Raw genomic sequence first — 20,133 nt, 5'->3', positions numbered from 1 at the left:
AAACAAGAAAAATTGATTTTAAATAGAATATATATATATAAAAAAAATATTTCCAATAGTATTGAGCCGCCTCTGGGTAGAGTGTACGCAGATCTTATCCTTATCTTGGAGGTAGAGAGGTTATTTCTGAAGACTCTCGGCTTGAGGAAAAGTAATTCAAAGCAGTTCTAAAAAAACTAAAATAACGAAAGTAAAGAAGTCATGACAAAATACTACTCGTATATATCAAAAGCATGACAAAGCAAAAACATTCGTCTCTTTTATTCAAAATTTTAATTTGAAATTTAAAGGAATAAAGTTAAATCCATCTAAATTCTAAAATAAAGTAGAAAAACATTCGTCTCTTTTCTTGCTTAAAATAAACGTGTACAAATGACGCCAACTGAATTTTAGTAATTGTCATATAACTTTTTCTCTCGTCTTGGAGAAGTAATATTCTGAAGTTCCAAATAGTTCCTATTTCTACACGTATCCATTGAGTTCCTCAAGGCCACGAATCCAATCCCGTCCTCCTTTTTCACCCCCGGTTCCCGATATTTCCAATTATCCTGTTTCGATTTTCTATAAGCAAATCTCAAATAATTGAAAAAAAAAACCATAAAATACCCCAACATTAACTAAAAAAATAGTATAAAAAGAAACTTTTTAAAAAAATCAACAAACATAAGCAAATACTCCCAATATATGTGATACTCCCTCGTTTCAATTTATGTGAACTTATTTTTTTATTAGTTTGTATAAAAAAAAAACGACCTCTTCCTATATTTGAAAATAATATACCTTTTTATGCAATGATTTATAGTCACACAATATATATGTGACTCATTTAGCACCACAAATTTAAACTACTCTTATTTCTTAAATTTTATACCTAGTCAACTAGGTTCACAAGTATTTTTTTTTTTCGAGAGTTAATTTGACTAAATTTTGAAGTTAAATTGTATTAGACTAACTCAATATTCTAAAATTAAAATTTATACATTTAAAAACTATAATATAAGTTTAACTTTTCTCATATTAATTTGATAAAATAACATATCTTAAAATGTTAGTAAAAATTCATATAGTTTGAATCTCGAGAGCCAATAAAAATCAGTAAATCTACACAAATATATATTTTTTAAAAAAAATTAGAGATATGATTATATTATGGACTACGAGTTCAACTTGCAGCCTCACATAACGGTCCTAACAGACACACCTACTCGAAAATACTACTGTATCTCTCCGCCACAAAATGCTACTCGTCCCGCCACAACCATCGGCGTTATTCACCGGCACTTCATTTTCCGACCGCCGTCTGTTCCGGCGGAGCAACTTCAATTCCGGCTCCCGCCGCCGTGTAACGCCGCCTGTTGCGGCGGCAGTTGCGCGGGAAGTAGATGATTTCACGAAGTACTCCGGCTACGTTTTCGAGCTGAATCCGTCCTATGAGGATTCTCTTACGGAATACAATATCGCGAAAATTGCAGCGTTTTATCAGAAGAAACCGTTGATTGTACTTCGTAGGCTTGTACAAATTGGCTCTACTTTAGGCAAGTGGTTTGCTGTTAGGTATTTGGATACTGTTAACGAACGCGCCGATGAAATGTTCAAAGTTAGTATTATCTCTGTAACATTTACTCTCTGCGTCCCGATTTATGTTATAATTTGATTAGACACAGAGTTTGAAAAAGAAATTAGTAACACTTTTGAAACTTGGAGTCTAAAATAAGTCATATATTTGTGTGACCGTAAATCATTTCATTAAGGGCAAAAGATAAAGTTTTAATATTATTTTTAAATATAGAAATATATCATTCTTTTTGGGACAAGCTAAGGTAGTATTAGAGTAATGCATCTTGGTTATGTGAAGTTGAATTAATTTAGTTTTGTTTTGGTTGCTGGCAGATTAGAGCTGCAGAATTGAGGAAGATACTATTACAGCTTGGTCCGGTAGGGCTTATTAATTGAACTTGCAAATTTTACTGTAATAATTCTCGCAATTAGCTTTCCTTTTTTTTTTTTTTTTTTTTTTTTTTGTATATTTTTAATAAGGAAGTGGCAATAATAAGGTGTCTGACTATTATTACTAGTAAGAAGCCAGACTATTGAGTAAAGACTAAGAGACTGAATTACAAATTAGTGAGTGTATACTTGATTCCGAGAATCTAACGAAAATGCAAGAGAAAAGATGCATCTGTAAGTGTTTTTCAATCTATTGCCTACTAAAGGCACTTCTCGTTAACATACTATAATTAGAAATTAGTGTGTGTATATTATAGATAGACTTGGACTTGACTTAGGGCTTGAAATGTAGTACTTGAAAAAATATTAAGACTACTTACTTACATTAAATTTTATTTTGGTAATCTTTTTGAATTGTTAATTGGGGTTTCTGAAAGCTTACAAGCTGTTGAAACTATATTAAATGTTTATGATCTTCAAAAGAACGTTCGTCCACTTTCAAATTAGTCAATTCAGATGACTGATAACAAGTTTGTTACATCCCAGGAACAACATTTTTAACTATTCCCATAGTTAGGCAATCACTTTCACTCTCTTGAGGATCACGTGTTTATATGGCTCAAACCTTCTTTTTCTAATTCTTTCTTCTTTATTACTTTTCTAATATTTTCTGCTACTAGATGCATTTTATGGCCATATTTTATTTGCATAAGTTTTAACTGTCAGCTAAAACTTCTTACCGCTAGCAATTCCTAAGAACAGTATGCTCAATGTGACAAATTCTAAGTTTTGGCGTGGATAGTGGTGCAGTGACCTTATTTGTAACAAACTAGTCAAATTTCAAACGGACAGCAGGCATTAGACTTTGGGGCACTACATGCTTGTGATTCCAATAAGCAATCATGTAAAACATTAATCCCGTAGACCATGCTCAGTCCATGGGCTAGACCATGTCATCCTTTCCAATAGGAACCTACATATGCTAGCAGCTAGCCTATGCATGTGAACTTAAGGTCCTTTGAACATATGCTACTTATTGAATCTTTGAAACTAACCCAAGTGGCAATAACTTGTGATTCCAATAAGCAATCATGTAAAACATTAATCCCGTAGACCATGCCCAGTCCGTGGGCTAGACCATGTCATCCTTTCCAATAGGAACCTACATATGCTAGCAGCTAGCCTATGCATGTGAACTTATGGTCCTTTGAACATATGCTACTTATTGAATCTTTGAAACTAACCCAAGTGGCAATAACTGAAATTAAACTCCTAGTTACATTACAAGCTTCCTAGGTAATCGACTCCATACAAAAGTAACTTTCTTATAAGAACTGATCAGAGGCATCAAGAGGAACTTGCAGCATGGTGCAAACTGAACTTAGCAATACGAATCAGCTCTAGCCACATGCTGCCTCTTCGGTGGCACTGCCATATTATGTATGTTGGTTACCTGTGCATTTTCTTTCCATGCTGAGGCTTGGATGATGTCAATCCCTAACTGCCTACCAGCTCTGCACAAAGTTCAAGCTGTCATGTTGAAATGTTTAATGGCTAAGGTCTTGGATAGACTAATCTGGAACCTTGGTCTCTGAATGATGGATGTGCTTGAGAGAATTCCTGCTCTCTCTGTCATATCTTATGATACTTTATATACTACTAGTTTAGCTAGTTACTTTATCCTTGGTTTTTTTTTTTTTTTGGGGGGGGGGGGGGGGGGGGGGGATGGGATGGGTGGAGTGGTTTGGTTTGGTTCCTTCATAGTCAGGCTTACTTGAAGGGCTTGTAAACCATTTCTACCAAATGAAAGTGTGGAAAGATTGTTACATAGACAATTGCAAAAGGATTCTTTTTGCTAATGGGTTCCCTCCTTTCTTGACTTGGGAGGAATGAGTCAATATATTACTTGTATGACTTGTAAGTTCTGAGGTGTCAGAACAGATTTTTATCTAACCTAAGAATGTTAATTCTTCATCCTCGAGCAGAAAATTGCATGACTACTCCTCCAAGTGGTTTGGTTTGGTTCCTTCATAGTCAGGCTTACTTGAAGGGCTTGTAAACCATTTCTACCAAATGAAAGGGTGGAAAGATTGTTACATAGACAATTGCAAAAGGATTCTTTTTGCTAATGGGGTCCCTCCTTTCTTGACTTGGGAGGAATGAGTCAATGTCCTACTTGTATGACTTGTAAGTTCTGAAGTGTCAGTCAGAACAGATTTTTATCTAACCTAAGAATGTTAATTCTTCATCAGAAAATTGCATGACTGCTCCACCAATAGCTTGCTTCTAATCTTTTTCAGTTTGAAATACAAACGCACATCGAATCACATTTTAGTACTGACAGGGAAAGATGAAATGTGCTAAAATGAAAATCAATCTGAAATGAGAATATTTGGACTTCAATAGGCAATTTTCGTCTATGAATTATATTGAATAAATTGGGATTTTCTTAGAAGGAAAGACAACTGGTCTTATTAAAGGTTTGGGGATGTGGCAAGTCATGATATATATTTTATTTAGGAGGCTCTTTCTTTGCTCTAAGATGATGTTTCTCTATGATTATAAACAAATTATTTTCTCTAAAACTCTCCTACTTCCTTCTTCTCCATCAGGAAACATATCTTTCTTTCAGTTAGTGAAAATTCCGTCTAGACTTTTCTGATCTACTCTGGCCTAATGCCTTTACATTTCCTGATTTACTCTAGTCTTCTGAGCGCTCGCATTAGTAATTTATAGGTCTGTACTAAACTTTTTTACGCTAAAATTATTGAAGCACAAAGGTGCAATTATTGGCTACCAGTTCTATTCGTATTATCTCAAAAAGAATGATTTAGACTCGTCCTTTTTCATGATTCGGACTCTTCCTTTTTCCTTTCTCAAGACTTTGCTATTTGTTATTATTTACTGCACATAATGCTACGTTCTGACTGATCTACAAGTTTCTTTTCCCACAATTCCTCTTTTTCTCTACAGTTCTTATTCTTACCTATTTTTATTTTTTTTTCTGTATAAATTTCTTGTGCATCTTTGTTCGATACTTGTACAATATTCCCTTTGCCATTATGATGAATTCTAATATGTTTTTTGCAGGCATATGTTAAAATTGCCCAGGCTATCTCATCTCGACCAGTAAGTAAAGCTTCGTTCAGCTATTCAGTTTCTCCAATTTTATGGATTCATTTCCACCCAACATCCAGTAATTTTCTGGGAAACCTGAGGGAATATTATTTCCCACCGGACTTGTTGATCTTTTGTAGAGGTTCTGGTATTGAATTATGTAGGATACAATAGGGAGCTTTTGCTCGTCATGCTTTATACTTAAAATTTCTATGACTGACTTCTCTTTAAAAGACGGCATTAGCTCCCCTTTCTTTTTCTGTTATTTAATATTTGTCAACAAGTTTGACAAGTGTGAACTTCAATAACACAAGGACTCACAAAATGAGAAATTCTTAGCATTATTGCAGGTAGCATGCTGGAACATATATTTATTTTGTATTTAGTTCCTTTTTGACTGGATATATGTGTTGGTTCCTGAAATTAAAAGCATCATGGAAGCATATTTTAGACCTGTAAAGAGAAAAAAAAAAAAAAGAAAACAAAGTGCATCTTTTACAATTAACGTGTCTGCTAAAGAAACTACTTGAAATTTAAAGGGTTCTAAATTTTTCATTCATTATTCACTCTCCTAGCTTTGCAACTATTAACGTCCTTAAAACCTCATGAACCAGAATTCTGAGTATGTATCCATAATGTTCATACCCAGAAGCTGATTCATTTTACGCAACTAATTCTTACTTCTTGTGAAATAGTGGGAAAATAAATTCAAGTAGCTCTATGCAAGGATTAATTGTTTGAAGTGCACACTCATTGTAATACACTCATTGTAATAGCATCCCATATTTCACTAAATCTAGTGATGTTAATCAGATTTATATTTCTTCTAGGATTTGATACCACCATCCTATTTGGATGAGCTATCTCTGTTGCAAGATCGGATAACACCATTTTCCTCTGAAGTAGCTTTTCAAATTATAGAGAAAGAGCTCGGCATGCCAATAGATGTGATGTTCTCTGAGATCTCACCTGAGCCTGTCGCAGCAGCATCACTTGGACAGGTCTGTAAAGCAGTGGGCTTCTGTTTCTTAGATTAAAATTAGGTGGACTCATATTGACTCTTAGTATAAGCCAAACGTGAAAGAAACTAAATGTGAGTTCCAATTTTTGAAGGTCTATCAAGCTAGGCTTAGTTCTAGCGGGGAAGTTGTTGCTATAAAGGTGCAGAGACCTGGAGTTCAAAGTGCAATCTCTCTGGACATATTGATTTTACGTTATCTCGCCGGATTAATAAGGAAGGCAGGAAAATTTAATACCGACCTTCAGGTACTACAATACAAGTAAATTCCTTGCTGAGAGAGAAAAAAAGATATGGGATTTGGAACACATAACATAAATGGTTTAGGCTGCTCTGCAATGTTAGCGTGAATGAGCATCTATTTCCAACATGACAAGACGTATTCTTTGCAATTACTTGACCAGCACATTTTTTGTCAATATACAGGCAGTTGTCGATGAATGGGCCTCAAGTCTTTTTCGGGTATGCATTTATATCTTAATCTTCCTGGGAAAATCTATTATGTTTGTGGCTTTCCATATACTTGCTCTCCTATTAGATGATAATTGACATCAAAGTCGTAAATCCCATGATAAGAAGCCCTTTGGTGTGAATGAATATGTTTACAGTATCTTTAAGGCCGTTTCTGTTGTCAACTAACTGGTCTAGTTTTATCTTGGGATTAAGGCATAGTTGATTGACTGTTAACTGATGTCAGCTATATAATTTGATGTCTTGTACTTCAATTCCTATCTATGAGTTTCAATATTTAGTGTTACTTTACGAATTCTGGATTTAAAATTTGGTTAACTGATCAAAACTTTCTGCTTTTTAAGTTCGTATTCTTGGTCATGCAATAGGAATTCTTTTTCCTTAATTAGCCTGTACTTAAGTTGTGCAAATTATTGTGGGTTGGGAAACACTGCCAGAGCATAGGCTTGGGACATTTATACAAAGAACTAGTTTCGGTCTATACATAGTAGACCTACTACGGAGACTATATTTCTTTTGAAAAGATGAATGGAAATTTATAGGGAGAAAAAGAAGGATCTCCACATTGATATTCACTTAATCAAGAGGAAACATATGATAGTGTCAAGGAAGAATCTTTTTGAGGAGTAAGGAATCCATAAATTACATATAGATGCATTGATGCAAGATGATCTGTCATGCATGTGACAATAGTTGGGGGAGATACAGCAGAATTTCCTTTACACCAAGGCCTTCCTTGATTTTGTACTTGTTTATCCTAGTCGTGGATGAGTTAACTAATAGTATGAAGGACGAGGTTCCATGGTGCATAATATATGTAGATTATACAATTGTGTTAATTGATGAAAGTAGTAAAGGAGTCAACCAAAAGTTAGAACTATGGATAAGCACTCTAGTGTCTAAGGTTTTTAGGTTAAGAAGGTAAAGAGTATATGATATGCAAGTTTAGCTTACATAAGAAGAATGAAGCTGAAGAGATACTAGATGAACGTGCATCCATACAAGATTGGAGAATTACATCTAATAAAGGATGCAAGAAGCACATAGAATTTAAAATGCGAAAAGATCACTTGAGATGGGTTTTCCATGCTCTGCATAGACCTACAGATGCAAGGTATAAAAGTATGACATTATGATGATTGACGATGGGGGAAAAGTTCGACTTTCACATGGAGGATAGTTTCTCAAATAACATAAAATATCTCGAAATTAATACAGATTTGGCTAAGAATAAAACAAAAGGGAAATAAGGTATCCATATAGGCAATACCAACTAGTTGTGATTAACGTAGTTATAGTGCGAGATTTAGAGATCCCTAATTTTCCTTGAGAGTTAATCATTAATTATTGAAACAAAATGGACATAGATAGAAAAATATAAATATAGATAGAGGATTCATTAAGCTGACCCCAACTAATTTAGGATTGAGGTGATACTTGATTGAGGATTGATTTAGTAGTCTGTAATCCAATTTTTGTGAGGTCATGCTGCACCCAAGAGAAATGGAGATGATGAGGGGAAAGTATCCACTTGATTTGAGCTTAGAAGAACATGTCAACATTCAACTACCTTTTTTACATGAACATTTCAGATATTTCCATGGTAATAAACCAGAAAATATTTGACCAGTACTAGTCTGGTAATTTGACCCTTCGATATTGTCTTAATTTTTCATTTTAAGTGGACTATATATATATATAATCAAAATTAACAATAACTACTTTTAATAATAAGGATGAATATTCTTAGTGCTTTATATTGAATACAGGTGATCAAATTGAATGCAGGAGATGGACTACAAACAAGAAGCACGGAATGGAGTCAGATTTCGGTAAAATAGTTGATCTATTTGACTGTGACCTGTATAAGATATCTGAAACCTGCATACCTATAGTCCACCTTTAATCCGGTCTCATTTAGAATGTGATGAGTGAGTTTGCATTTTTAAGAACCTTACGGATCAGAGATTACTTCCACTGTTTATTGTGGTTAACAACAAGACAATCAATTGGCTCCAGGTCTTTATCCATTGGGATACTGAAGTTTATGAAACTCAATAAGTTTTTATCATGAGATAAATATCCAAAATGGGTTAAAAAAATTCCTATGAAACTAGGGCTAATTTGTAGCATTCTGTTATGGATTAGCTATTGCAATCACTTCAGTTGATGTCATATTTTCTCGTCAAAGCTTTGTAATCAGTGATCCTTCTGCTGAATTAATAATATAACAATTTGCAATTTTAAGCCTTTTCTCTTAAATTAATGTGAAGAACCTAGAAACCTCTCTTACAAAAGTAAGATGTACAAGCGTTTTGTTTATGCATCTTCATTTTTATGGATTATGGTTTTGACCCTTTCCCTTCTGCAAGTTGAGGGGAAAATCCAAAAAGAAAAGAGAAAAAAAAGCCTCTAATACTTTTTAGTAAGCAGCACGTAGGCTGAGAAGTATTTCTTCCTATGTTCTTTAATGAGCCAATAAAAAGGGCAAAACTGGGAAAATTTTGGAAAACAGAGAGCGAGGAACTTAAGAAACTCCATCGACAAATCTTGCTTACTGATTTTTCTTTGTTTGGTTTTCTGATGCATCGAGACCAAGAAGAAATGAATCCTTTCTTCCTGCAAATGCAAGGCTAAGCTAATTTGGGACGTAATAAGAGGATGTCAAAAGGGTGAACAGGTATTTTAAAAAATAAAAAAAGAGGGAAGGGAAAATTCAGTAAAATAGTTGAAAACATGACAAATATAAGGCAAAAAAAAAAACCGTATAAAGGAATGTGATCTCAATCTGATGTAACCTGCACAATTATTTAGGATCAGGTCCATCATGAATGACCACTCATTGACTGTGTCAATAGAAAGTCTCCGTGCACCTTGTCAAATTAGTTGATTATCATTGTTTGTAGCATTCTCATCAGAATGACAATAGCAAAATTTTTGTAATTTCCAACAGTTTGATTATCTATGCTTCATCTAATATCATTAGTATCAGATTGTAGGCTATTCTTTAATTTGTGATTGCACATTCATGCATCAACTATGTTAATAGGGAACCTTATTTTATTAGCAATAGTCTAAACATTTCATAATTGCATGAGCAGGCAATTGTATGGTGCAATAAAAGATGTTGTGGTTCCTGAAATGCATATGGCAGAGACAACCCGGAAAGTGCTCACTATGCAGTGGCTGGAGGTAAAACTACATGCCAGGAGCTAAAATCTTACAGTCAAGTGATAATTACATTCTGTGAGCTCTTAAGTCTGTGACAAGTTATGTTAGGCGTTTTCTTATCTTTCCATAATGCAGTTAGTTTCCATAATGGAGCTAGCGTTCTTTCACACTAATGTCTAAGTCAACAAAGACAGGATTAGTTAAAATCCTGAATTAAAACAAATACTCCCTCTGTTTCAATTTATGTGAACCCTTTACTATTTGGGGAGTCTATAAGGTGGTTCTTTGACCACGTTTTCCTTACATTTTTACATTTTTTCTAAATTATTTGAATTATAAATTATCATGACTTATAGTACTTTTAATGTAGTACAAACTTGAAAAATCTATGTTAAAATTTAAGGTCAAAGTTATAAAGTTTGACCCTCGTACTCCGAAAAGGTTCACATAAACTTAAACAGAGGGAGTATGAATTTTGAAGATTTTCTTACGGAAGGGCAATGGTTTTGAGACATTTGGTCACTTCCTAATCCTTGCTTCTCAGATTGAAACATCTCTTTTTGTTATTCCTGTTGGCTTGCTGACAGTCCCTGACAGTCACTCCCTGCGGAAAGAGAACAAGATTACCTGATTGAGAGTTTCTCTTGATTAACGTATTCAATAATTGATGTGCATTACCTTCTGGCTGGGGGATAACAGTGCAGGATTAATGAGTTACATCCAAAGAGGTTTAATTTAGACTAATGTTCACTTGCATAAAATGTTTGAGAATCTTGTCTTTTCCTTGAAGAATTTCGTCTTTATCATTAATGGTTCGTTACGCTGAGATATTTTAGAGTTGAATAGTTGCTCCTAGCGCTAATGTGTTCTTTTTGGGTTCACTGACTTATGTATGCTCAACGTGGAGAGTGTCAAGTATCGTTTTTTTTTTTTTTTTTTAAAGTTCTGATGAGGTGGAATATCTTATAGCCAACAAATAGTGTATGTTGTCTCCTAATGTTATGAAGCTTGGACATCTTGCTCATGTTGCTACACGTTTTTCTTGGCTAGGGGCAAAAGCTGGCTGGGATCAAGGATCTTTATTTGGTTGAGGTTATGTCACAAAACTCATTTTCCTCAAAGTTTATCTGTTGTTCCACTTTGAACCATACTTTAAAGTGAACTTAATGTTTACAGGTAGGGGTTTATTGCTCATTCAGTCAACTTCTAGAGTATGGATTCTATCATGCAGATCCACATCCCGGAAACCTTCTTCGTACATATGATGGGAAACTAGCCTACTTAGGTACTTCATTGATTTTAATTTTTCTTTTATGCATGTAGGGTGTGAGCTATCAACTAAATATATCATGTTGGTAGCCTTCTTTACATGCTACTTCTCTAGTTATGTGACGGTAACCTTATGTATTGCTACTTTTCCTATATATGATGGAACCTTCTGTATCTGCTACTTTTCCTTTTTCTCTCACTCTAGCATTAGTTGCCTTTTTCTGTAAGAAGAAGGTAAAAACGAATACTTTGTTTAATATCATTAACTATCCTCAATGCTGGTTTTAGCTACGTGAAAATGCTGCTGGAAACGCGTGGTAGCTATCTTCCTGAAAACTCAAAGTAGCTTATGAATATCTTATGAAGTGTATATGTGAAACTGGTCATATACACTTGATTGTTCGTGATGCTAGCGAACAAACTTCTTTGGGTTGCTTTTGGTTGTCTCCTTTTCCTTGTAATTCTATTTGTTAGGGTTATAATCTCACATCGGGTAAGAAAAAAAAAAAAAAAATCTCGCATCAGGTAAGTGTTTGGGATTTGGTCTCCTTCTATCGTCTTTGGATAATCCTCACCACTTGAGCTAATTTTTGGGCTTAAGTTAAGCCGATGGTTATTTTCTTAACGTGGTATTAGAGCCAGACCTATTGGTGATGTTGCGCCATCCAATGTTGAGCTACCCAAGTTATAGTACTCCAAGATCCACATGTCCAGTCGGAGGGGAAAGGTGGGTTAGAAACCATATTGATTAAGTATAGTGGTTGCAATCTCCTTATATGGTCTTGGAAAATACTCACCATTTGAGCTTGCTTTTGGATTGACTTAGACCTACGGTCCATTCTCGTAACAGTTAGTCTTATGGAAATTTTGAATATTTAGTACCAGTTGAGTACCTTAGATTTAGCTACCTATCATTTTCTTTTTACTTAATCTTGCTCTTAATCCCAGATTTTGGTATGATGGGTGAATTCAAACAAGAATATCGTGATGGTTTCATTGAAGCATGTCTCCATCTAGTGAATCGTGATTACAGTGCATTGGCCAAGGACTTTGTCACTCTTGGGTATTATTAATATTTTCACTACTCAATGAGAGGTCACTTCTTAATATTAGAAAGTTGTTAGTGTTGATGCATATATTCTTTGACAGGCTTATTCCACCCACAAGTGACAAAGCAGCAGTTACAGAAGCTCTAACAGGTTTTGTCCTTTATATTGACATTTATTAGCTAAACAGTTAAATTCTAGACCTCAAAATTGATCTAATTGTTGGATACTTCTTTACTGATATGAACTTCCCTTTTAGGTGTTTTTCGGAATGCTGTAGACAAAGGAGTCCGCAATGTAAGTTTTGGGGATCTTCTTGGGGATTTGGGATTCACCATGTAAGTGCTTTCCATGATTTCTTCTTCAATTGAAATTGAATATATATTTGGTTTCCTACATTAACCTTTTATTATGTGATGTAATTTGGTCTTATATCACTTATGCGTAAATCATATCTATCTTCTAAATTGGTACAGAAGATGTATATGGAGTTTGCTATGATAAGGATAAACCCCGGGGAGGGGGACTTCTCTAAGTAAAAATGAAAGAAGGACGAAACATATTTGAAAGACGTGTCTTTTTAAAGGCATTGATCCTAATCTAATTCATCGAACATTATTTTAGTGGTCAACCTTGATCTGGGCTGATCTGATAGATTACTGAGAGACTAATACTTGTGCTTCTAACACCAAAATCTGAAGAGAGAATAGCCTGAACGCATAAAGAAAGAAGAGGAACTAGGATAATAAAAGCTAATACAGAATTAGCGTATGAATTCATTTTGATGCTTATACTCCTTACATTAAATATAAATAGGAAGACTGTAACATACTGCTTTCATTTTTTATTATGCCATTGCTAATGCATAGCCACATTAAGAAACCATCCTAGTTAACCTTAATGGCTCTTTTGATTATTAAAGTATGCAAGCTTTAACAGTATTTGCTGACATTCTTCTTGGTAGATGAAGTATGACCACCGCTTTCAGTAATCATCCAGAGTAATAGTAATATCTTGCAAAGTTGGAGTGATAACCTAGGAAATCTCAGCAGAGGAAAACTGTGAATCCTTCTCATTTGCCTAAGCTGTGGGCAGAGTTTAACTGGTGGGACGTAGCAGGTACTTGGTAGATTAATTGAGAACAGACAAGCAGGCTGGCTAAGACACCGCTGTTAAAAGGACTTACTTTGTGAAGTAATGCTTTGTCCACTGCCTAGAGGGTCATTCACCTGGGAACTTTGCTTTCTTTTACTTATGTCATGCATCATCCCACCAATTGCAGAATCACATTTGTTTAATTTTGTCCCAGTGTGATATTTATCAAGAATCTTTGTGATCTCATTCTCTTCTTGATTTTGACATATGGGTACGCAAAGAGTTTGAGGGCACAGAAATAGTATTCTTCGTCAAAATATTGATCAACTTCCCACATAAGTAGAACTAAATGCTTTGGTATTTGCTGTGACGAGATGAAGTGGTGATGGTCTTTAATTATCTCTGGAAACCAAAGTATTACCAGCGGAGTTGTGCGCATGTTGCACATTAGACTAAATGGCTCTTCGAAGCAGATGAACTTGCTTGGGAGAAAATATGGGAAACCCTAGTATTCATGTTGAAAGCACTGATGATTATGTTCAGAGAGGTTCTTTGTTGTCTAGATAATGCTTTAGCAGATATATGGCTTTTCTTATGATGACACCAAATGCTAGATCGATCATTTATTCTTTGCAACATTATTAATTTTATCATTATTATTATTATTATTGTTGTTGTTGTGTTGTTGTTGTTTTTGTTGTTGTTGTTGTTGTTGTTTTTATTATTATTATTGTTTTGATAAGTTTTGCAAAACTCTTTGATTGCAGGTACAAATTTAAGTTTCAAATACCTTCTTATTTCTCTCTTGTCATCCGAAGGTAATTTTGCATGAAAAGTTTCATAACAAAAAGAATCATTAGGGATTAGTTTGTTTTGTATTTGCTTGATCTCATTTATTTTGTTTGTGGCTGATGTTATTCACTGGTATTTTTGAGCATCTAGCCTTGCTGTGCTGGAGGGCATTGCAGTTGGCATCAACCCAGAATACAAAGTTCTGGGCAGTACATATCCATGGATCGCTAGAAAAGTCCTAACTGACAGCTCACCGAAACTGAAAGCTTCTTTAAGAGCACTTCTTTATAAGGTATAAGCAAATGAGGTCTCTCATTCTCTTTCTTAGCACCCATTCCCAGCCTTCCTCTTGCTGAAGCAACTTGACAGACCTCGTACTAGTTCATATTTCTGACCTCCATTCTGATTTTTGGTGCCACAGCGGAACCACTGACAATTAATTTTCCTAGAGGAGGAAAAGGTTAAAAATCTTTACTAGTCGTATTCATGAGTTCAGATGATTTAATTGGAAATGATCAAATGAATCTTCAAGTATGTCACACTTGTGCTTTGTCCACAAAAAGGGCCTAGTTCTCCTCCTTCAATATGTTACAGGAACTAGGGATTATAATGTGCAATGAACTAGGTTCCCATCGTGTATGGATGCAGCTATGCTGGAAATGACTTTCTTTGCTCTCCTTTTTCCTTGTTGTTGTGTTTGGGAATTATTAAGCATAGTACTTGGTACAAACTTGTTTCCAACTAACTATGAATACTTTGAAGGGGCATTCTTCTGAAAAGGAGATTAAAGACTAATTTATTAACCGTTAGGTAGAGAAATATCAAGCTTGAAGCCTGAGACAGTATACAGAAGTTTTACTGGTTGTTGATCCTATTAACTTTAAAAAAAAAAAAAAATGATAATTGCAAGTCCAACTGTTATGTACTCGTGATATACTCTAATTACGTACTTTGATTATAGGATGGTCAGTTCAGGATTGATCGACTAGAGTCACTCTTTTCAGAGGTAAGCTTTTTGATATGTTTGTACGTATCACTTTTATATTTTGTAAGCATATGCCTGACAGTTAATGAGTGTAAGTTAGAAGCCGTAGCTGAATTTCTTGTTTTCTTGATATTCGAGTTACATATGAGAAAATTGGAAAATTTTAAGTATTTCATCGTTTCACCATGTTAGCTTTTTGTTTCTGATATACAATCTCTCTTCATAACAGACTCTCCGTGCCAAGACAGAGAGAACCCTGATAGAGAAGCAAAATGATGGAACTGATTCGAAGGTCGTGATCAAGCAAATTCTTTCTTTTACACTTGATGATAAGGTATTCTATCTCAGTAAATATTACACTATTAAGCAGATCAGAGACTGGAATACAGGCAGAAAAAAAAGAAGGGAAGAAAGGAAGAAATACAGACACACTAATTAGTTCATTTTCATTTGTTTTATATTCAGGCTGCCTTTATCAGAGAAATTCTACTTGAGGAGTTTGCAAAGGTAAGGACTTGTGTTTTGATATTACAAAATGCAAGCAAACCTTTTATGAATGCACAATGCCTTCTTTTGACTAAATTCAAACAGGTGATGAATACCACATGGTAGCAGCCAGAAATTCTATAGCCTTGAATGTAGATGAATCGGAAAAGACCCTATACCAATATAATAGATATAGTTGTTTGCTTAACTATTTAGGAAGTTTCAGGTTCATAATTTTTCGGTCAATTTTTTTGATTTCATTGGATTCTAATGACAGACTAACTGTTTCCATCATTATCACGTGTAGCCGGTTATTGTTTCTAATTCTGATATTATTGACACTTGGGCGTTCTCATCTTTGTTCTTTTCCAAAAAATTATAGTTCCAGTAGAAGTACTAGAGAGAAAAAGATAATGGGAAGGTGAAGAGAAGTTTTGCTATCATGCTGGTCATTTTGGGATGGAAATGCATCTGACAATGCAAGACCCAATACCTTTTAGAACGTTAGAAACTGCTTAGTCATTGAATATGACATGGAAACTTAAAATATCCTGTCTAGTTCCCGTAATCAGTGCTTTTGATGTTAGAGTGTACCTTCCTCTGTTTGAAGTGGAATCTCTATAGATGCTAACGTGAATAATCTAAGAAACTAACATTGGTGAATTGCCACTTCATTTTTGATGTTTTGGAGAGTGGCTAACGTAACTCCTTTTCCGAGTTGGTTGAGTTTCTGCTGGTGTATCCAAAATTTCAAGAAAGTCTACTCGGTCACTGTCATTCAAGGCCTCTGCGCTTGTTGTATTTGGAATTTACGCTTTTTCCCAATTTACAGGGTATGGATGCACTTGGTGTTGCAACTCTCAATTCAGTAACAAATGCAGTTGCAACTAGGTTACCGTTCTCTCCCTCCCGACCATCTTCAATGACTGAAGAAGATATTACTAATCTAAGAAATTTGCAACGTCTATTACTGTTGATATCAGGACTTAGAGAGGACAAGAACCCCAGCATGGTAAGAGAATCTTGCTAGTAAAATGGATGCATGTTTTCTTGCAGTGATATAAAACCACCACGGTGCACCAATCTCCATTATGTGAAAATATCTCATGAAAGTGTTGATATGGATTTGCATGCACGTTAATATCACTATCCTGTTTACTCCTTTTAATATTAGAGAGAGACTACCCACAGCATACTCCCATAACATGCATGTATTCTCAAAGAAAACAAATTCAAATACATGCATAGATACATGAACAACTAGGATATAGGAGCTTGGAGACACCAGAGGCAGCATAAGTTTAATGTTGGAATCCAGTATTTTACTCCCATTAGCTTGTCGTCACAAACTTTACATGTCTTTCAGAATACTGAAATTCCATTGCAAATATGTATGTGGGCCCTTAAGTACCAACTGTTTGCCTTGCTTAGTATCATGACTGTAAAGAAATGGAAATAGGGCCTAACTCCACCCCAAAAACTAGGTCAAGATACATTTTTAACATGGTATCAGAGCTGGATCTATCCCAAATCTCGTTTCCCGATATTGGGTCATGCTCCAAATGTCCAGCCCTGGGCATGGGGGGTGGGGTGTGAAGAGTCTCACATCAGTGCTTTAAGGGATGGGTGGTCTCATTAATATGACAAAAATGCTTGCATCTTAGGTAGCTGCTGGAATCATGTTTATTGATGCATGCTAGAACATGGATGGAATCCAAGAATATTTTCCTCTCCAGCTGAGATTTCCGCTTTAAATTCACCAATCTTGGTCTCCAAGCTCCTAAGCTAGTTACTTAAGCTCCAATCTCCCAGTTACTGAACTGTTATGTTATCTTTACATCCTGTGCATACATGATTTAACTATGGATACCGCATTATTGATCATCAGCACCAAATTCATGTTTATTATTATTGCACAATTACTTGATATGTTAGTAAAACATGGACTTGTAACTTATTCTTTGTAGAAGGTTAATGGAGTTAGCACATCCAACGAGCAGATGATATCTTTGAATGGAGCACCTGTAGCCCTTCAGCAATTTGAAGCTGTCCAAGAATTTCTACCCCTCCTTTCAGTTCTACCTGAGGTAAATCTCAATAGATTTATTTTCTCCTTGATATAAACCAATTTTATACTGGTCGCCTCTGTATGATAGCAATGACATAGAGATCTCCATTTTCCATAATTCTAATCCAATCTTTTGGCTGGCGTTCATAATGAAAAATGTTTCACTACTTTCTGAAAAAATGAAAGGTGAAAGATGTCATGTAGGCTTAACTGCGTAAGTGTGCTTGTTGATCAGAAAATTGCGCACACTGCACACCCCTTGTTTACCTCCCTTACACAAACATTAATTTCCCCACCAGTAATTTAGGAAGCTGTACGAGCTGAGTGTGTTTTGAGTGTACGATTGCTGTCAGAGATTAGATATGTGAAGACAGGTTTTTGTAACGGTGATAATGCTTTTATAACGGTGATAATCCATTTTGATATGTTAGTTTTCATCGTTGTCCTCTTATTACTATATGAGCTACGCTTATTGATCAATCTCTTTTTTCAGTTGAACTCCCTTTGGCAGCAAATGGTAAATACGTGCCAAATGGGCTAATAGATTGGTTTGGGAGACACTTCTTTATAACTAAAAATAGATGCGCTATGCGAAGCCTATTTTAGCTTTTGTGTATTTACTAATGGATATGCATATTTTGCAGCTTCCCCAAGATATGCAACAACAGTTACTTCGGTTGCCTGCTGATTTAGCTGGAAAGCTGGCTTCCCGAGTCGCTGCAAGGACGTTAAAGAGGGTATTCTTGTGAAATATTTCGGATTATCATATTGTGGAAAAAGCAAGACATTCGATTTAGGTCCTCGTCAAAGAGCTTTTTGGGGTTTGTTGGGACTTGGGGTAAGCAATTATCTAGTCAAATTGGCCATTCCAGAATGAAGAGCTCTTGGTTGTTTTAACTTAAAAGACGGAGAAGCTCAGTCCCCTGAACCTTCTATACAGTTGCAAGCAATGCAACGTCATAAAAAAAATATAGGTAGTATAAATACAGTATGGAGGCAAAATGTTGCAATTCTCCTATTACAAATACACTCTGGTACCTTGCAAAATTTTACTTGACCTACTGATTTTTTTTCCTTGTACCATTCGAGCCCAGTGTACAAAATTGTCTACACCATAATGTAAAACCAATAAGATCTCGTGAATGAGCTGCAATGCTTGGTCACGAGAATTCAGTGTACGTATTTCTAATAGAATATCTTCTTTTTGTTCAAATGTTGCTACATTAAGGTGTTGAAGTAGCTTAAAGGCGCTATTTGCCTCACTGGAAAGGCGAAAAACACTTTTCCACAAGGAATATAGAGTTGCATTGGCTAATGATGCATGCGGTGGCTGATGGCATTGGTGGCTCCGGATCATGCATATTCCGGACTACTGTTAGCACATAATTGATGAAAACACCATAATATACGGGGAGGAGAAGATCAGGAGTAGTTTTCTGATGGCCACAAATGGTTGTGGCTTGAGAGAGTGAGATGCTCGTTGTCTTTCTTCTTTTCTTCTTTTATTTCTTGAGAGTTCCAGGCAATAAACCAGGGAAAAAATGTCGATGGCCATTGACAAAGGCAATGCATTATCCCTCTAATGCAACTGGAGCAAGAACCATATAATTGCAACATTGAATGCGTTCAATTTCCTCTATCACCTGCGAAATCTTCATAAAGCATCCATCGTGACACACACAAATATCCGTCTGGTTGAATCATACTACTCTTTATTTGAAAAAAGATCCAAGTAATTGAACTTCGCAAAGATTTGAGAAATAAAATTGTTAAGGAGGAGAACAGTTTAAAGTTGGAACTTGAATATGCGCAGTTTTAGTAATTGGTAGGACATTGAGAAACTAGAAATTACATAAAAGAGTATTGCAAGTCGTTAACTTTTCATAGACCGCGCTGTTGTCATACAACTATAGTGATAAATCCTTTATAGTCCGCGATATGGTTATACAAAAACTGCAGGATGGCAATCCCAATCCAGGTCAAGTGTATCTCAATAGTTTGGAGGTGCATATCCTACTAACTACGCTTTAGGCGAAAATCGGCTACCTCCCAGGTAAAAAATAGGATACCTTTTCATTTCTTTTCTCCGTTTCTGATGTTATAATTGTCTGCAATTTATTTGCCTTAGGACTCTCATTTTCATCATTATGAATATGGAGAATCATTGCTTATTCTTTGACAGCACTAATAAACCTTTATAACACCAGCTAGTCAAATATTCCGACTAAAACAAAACACTCCGGGCTATGCAATATTGATCCAGTAGAACGTATTATGTGCCTGCTAAACCTAAGGGGAAAAGAACAATCTACCGAAGCAAATTTACCAAGTAAAAAAGGCAAGCATTTACCGCGAATATTCAAGCTACGCCTAATTAAAACGCGTTAACATTAATCATACAAAAGATCAATATCTTCCACTGGAGTAGCTCGATCACTAGATATTTTAACAAAAATAGATAAGCGCCAATATAATATACTTGAGCCTCCAGCTACATCACCTCGCCCCTTCAGTGAGGATGATAATATTCATGAGCTAAAACCACAAAGAGAAACTGGAGATATATGTCAATATTTTGGGGATAAATCAAACGTATCACCCCACTTTTTACGCACAGTTATCTCCAAATCTCAATTTTATTTGTCTTTGTTTCAGGGATTTCTGCGGT

The 20,133-nt window shown here is 35.4% G+C and overlaps 1 protein-coding gene across 2 annotated transcripts; it reads left to right on the top strand.

Annotated features, from left to right (window-relative positions):
* The first annotated feature begins 1,166 nt into the window (after positions 1-1,166).
* On the top strand, positions 1,167-18,678 carry LOC132627412 (uncharacterized aarF domain-containing protein kinase At1g71810, chloroplastic). 2 transcript variants are annotated; one of them, XM_060342755.1, is made up of 21 exons: positions 1,167-1,597; positions 1,891-1,935; positions 5,038-5,076; positions 5,895-6,065; positions 6,178-6,330; positions 6,509-6,544; positions 8,342-8,385; positions 9,655-9,745; positions 10,775-10,816; positions 10,901-11,009; positions 11,942-12,056; positions 12,143-12,192; positions 12,299-12,377; positions 13,902-13,952; positions 14,077-14,218; positions 14,888-14,932; positions 15,141-15,245; positions 15,377-15,418; positions 16,230-16,409; positions 17,368-17,484; positions 18,110-18,678. In XM_060342755.1, exons 1-21 carry the CDS (start codon positions 1,238-1,240, stop codon positions 18,212-18,214), a joined length of 2,121 nt encoding a protein of 706 aa, XP_060198738.1. In that variant the 5' UTR covers positions 1,167-1,237; the 3' UTR covers positions 18,215-18,678. The 2 variants fall into 2 exon arrangements, with proteins under 2 accessions (XP_060198738.1, XP_060198737.1); XM_060342754.1 differs by having other exon boundaries at positions 1,168-1,597; positions 17,365-17,484.
* The last annotated feature ends 1,455 nt before the right edge of the window (positions 18,679-20,133 follow it).

Source organism: Lycium barbarum, chromosome 2 (genome assembly GCF_019175385.1).
Source record: "Lycium barbarum isolate Lr01 chromosome 2, ASM1917538v2, whole genome shotgun sequence".
In the NCBI taxonomy this organism is placed as follows: domain Eukaryota; kingdom Viridiplantae; phylum Streptophyta; class Magnoliopsida; order Solanales; family Solanaceae; genus Lycium; species Lycium barbarum.
This window is presented reverse-complemented; position numbering and strand designations above follow the sequence as displayed.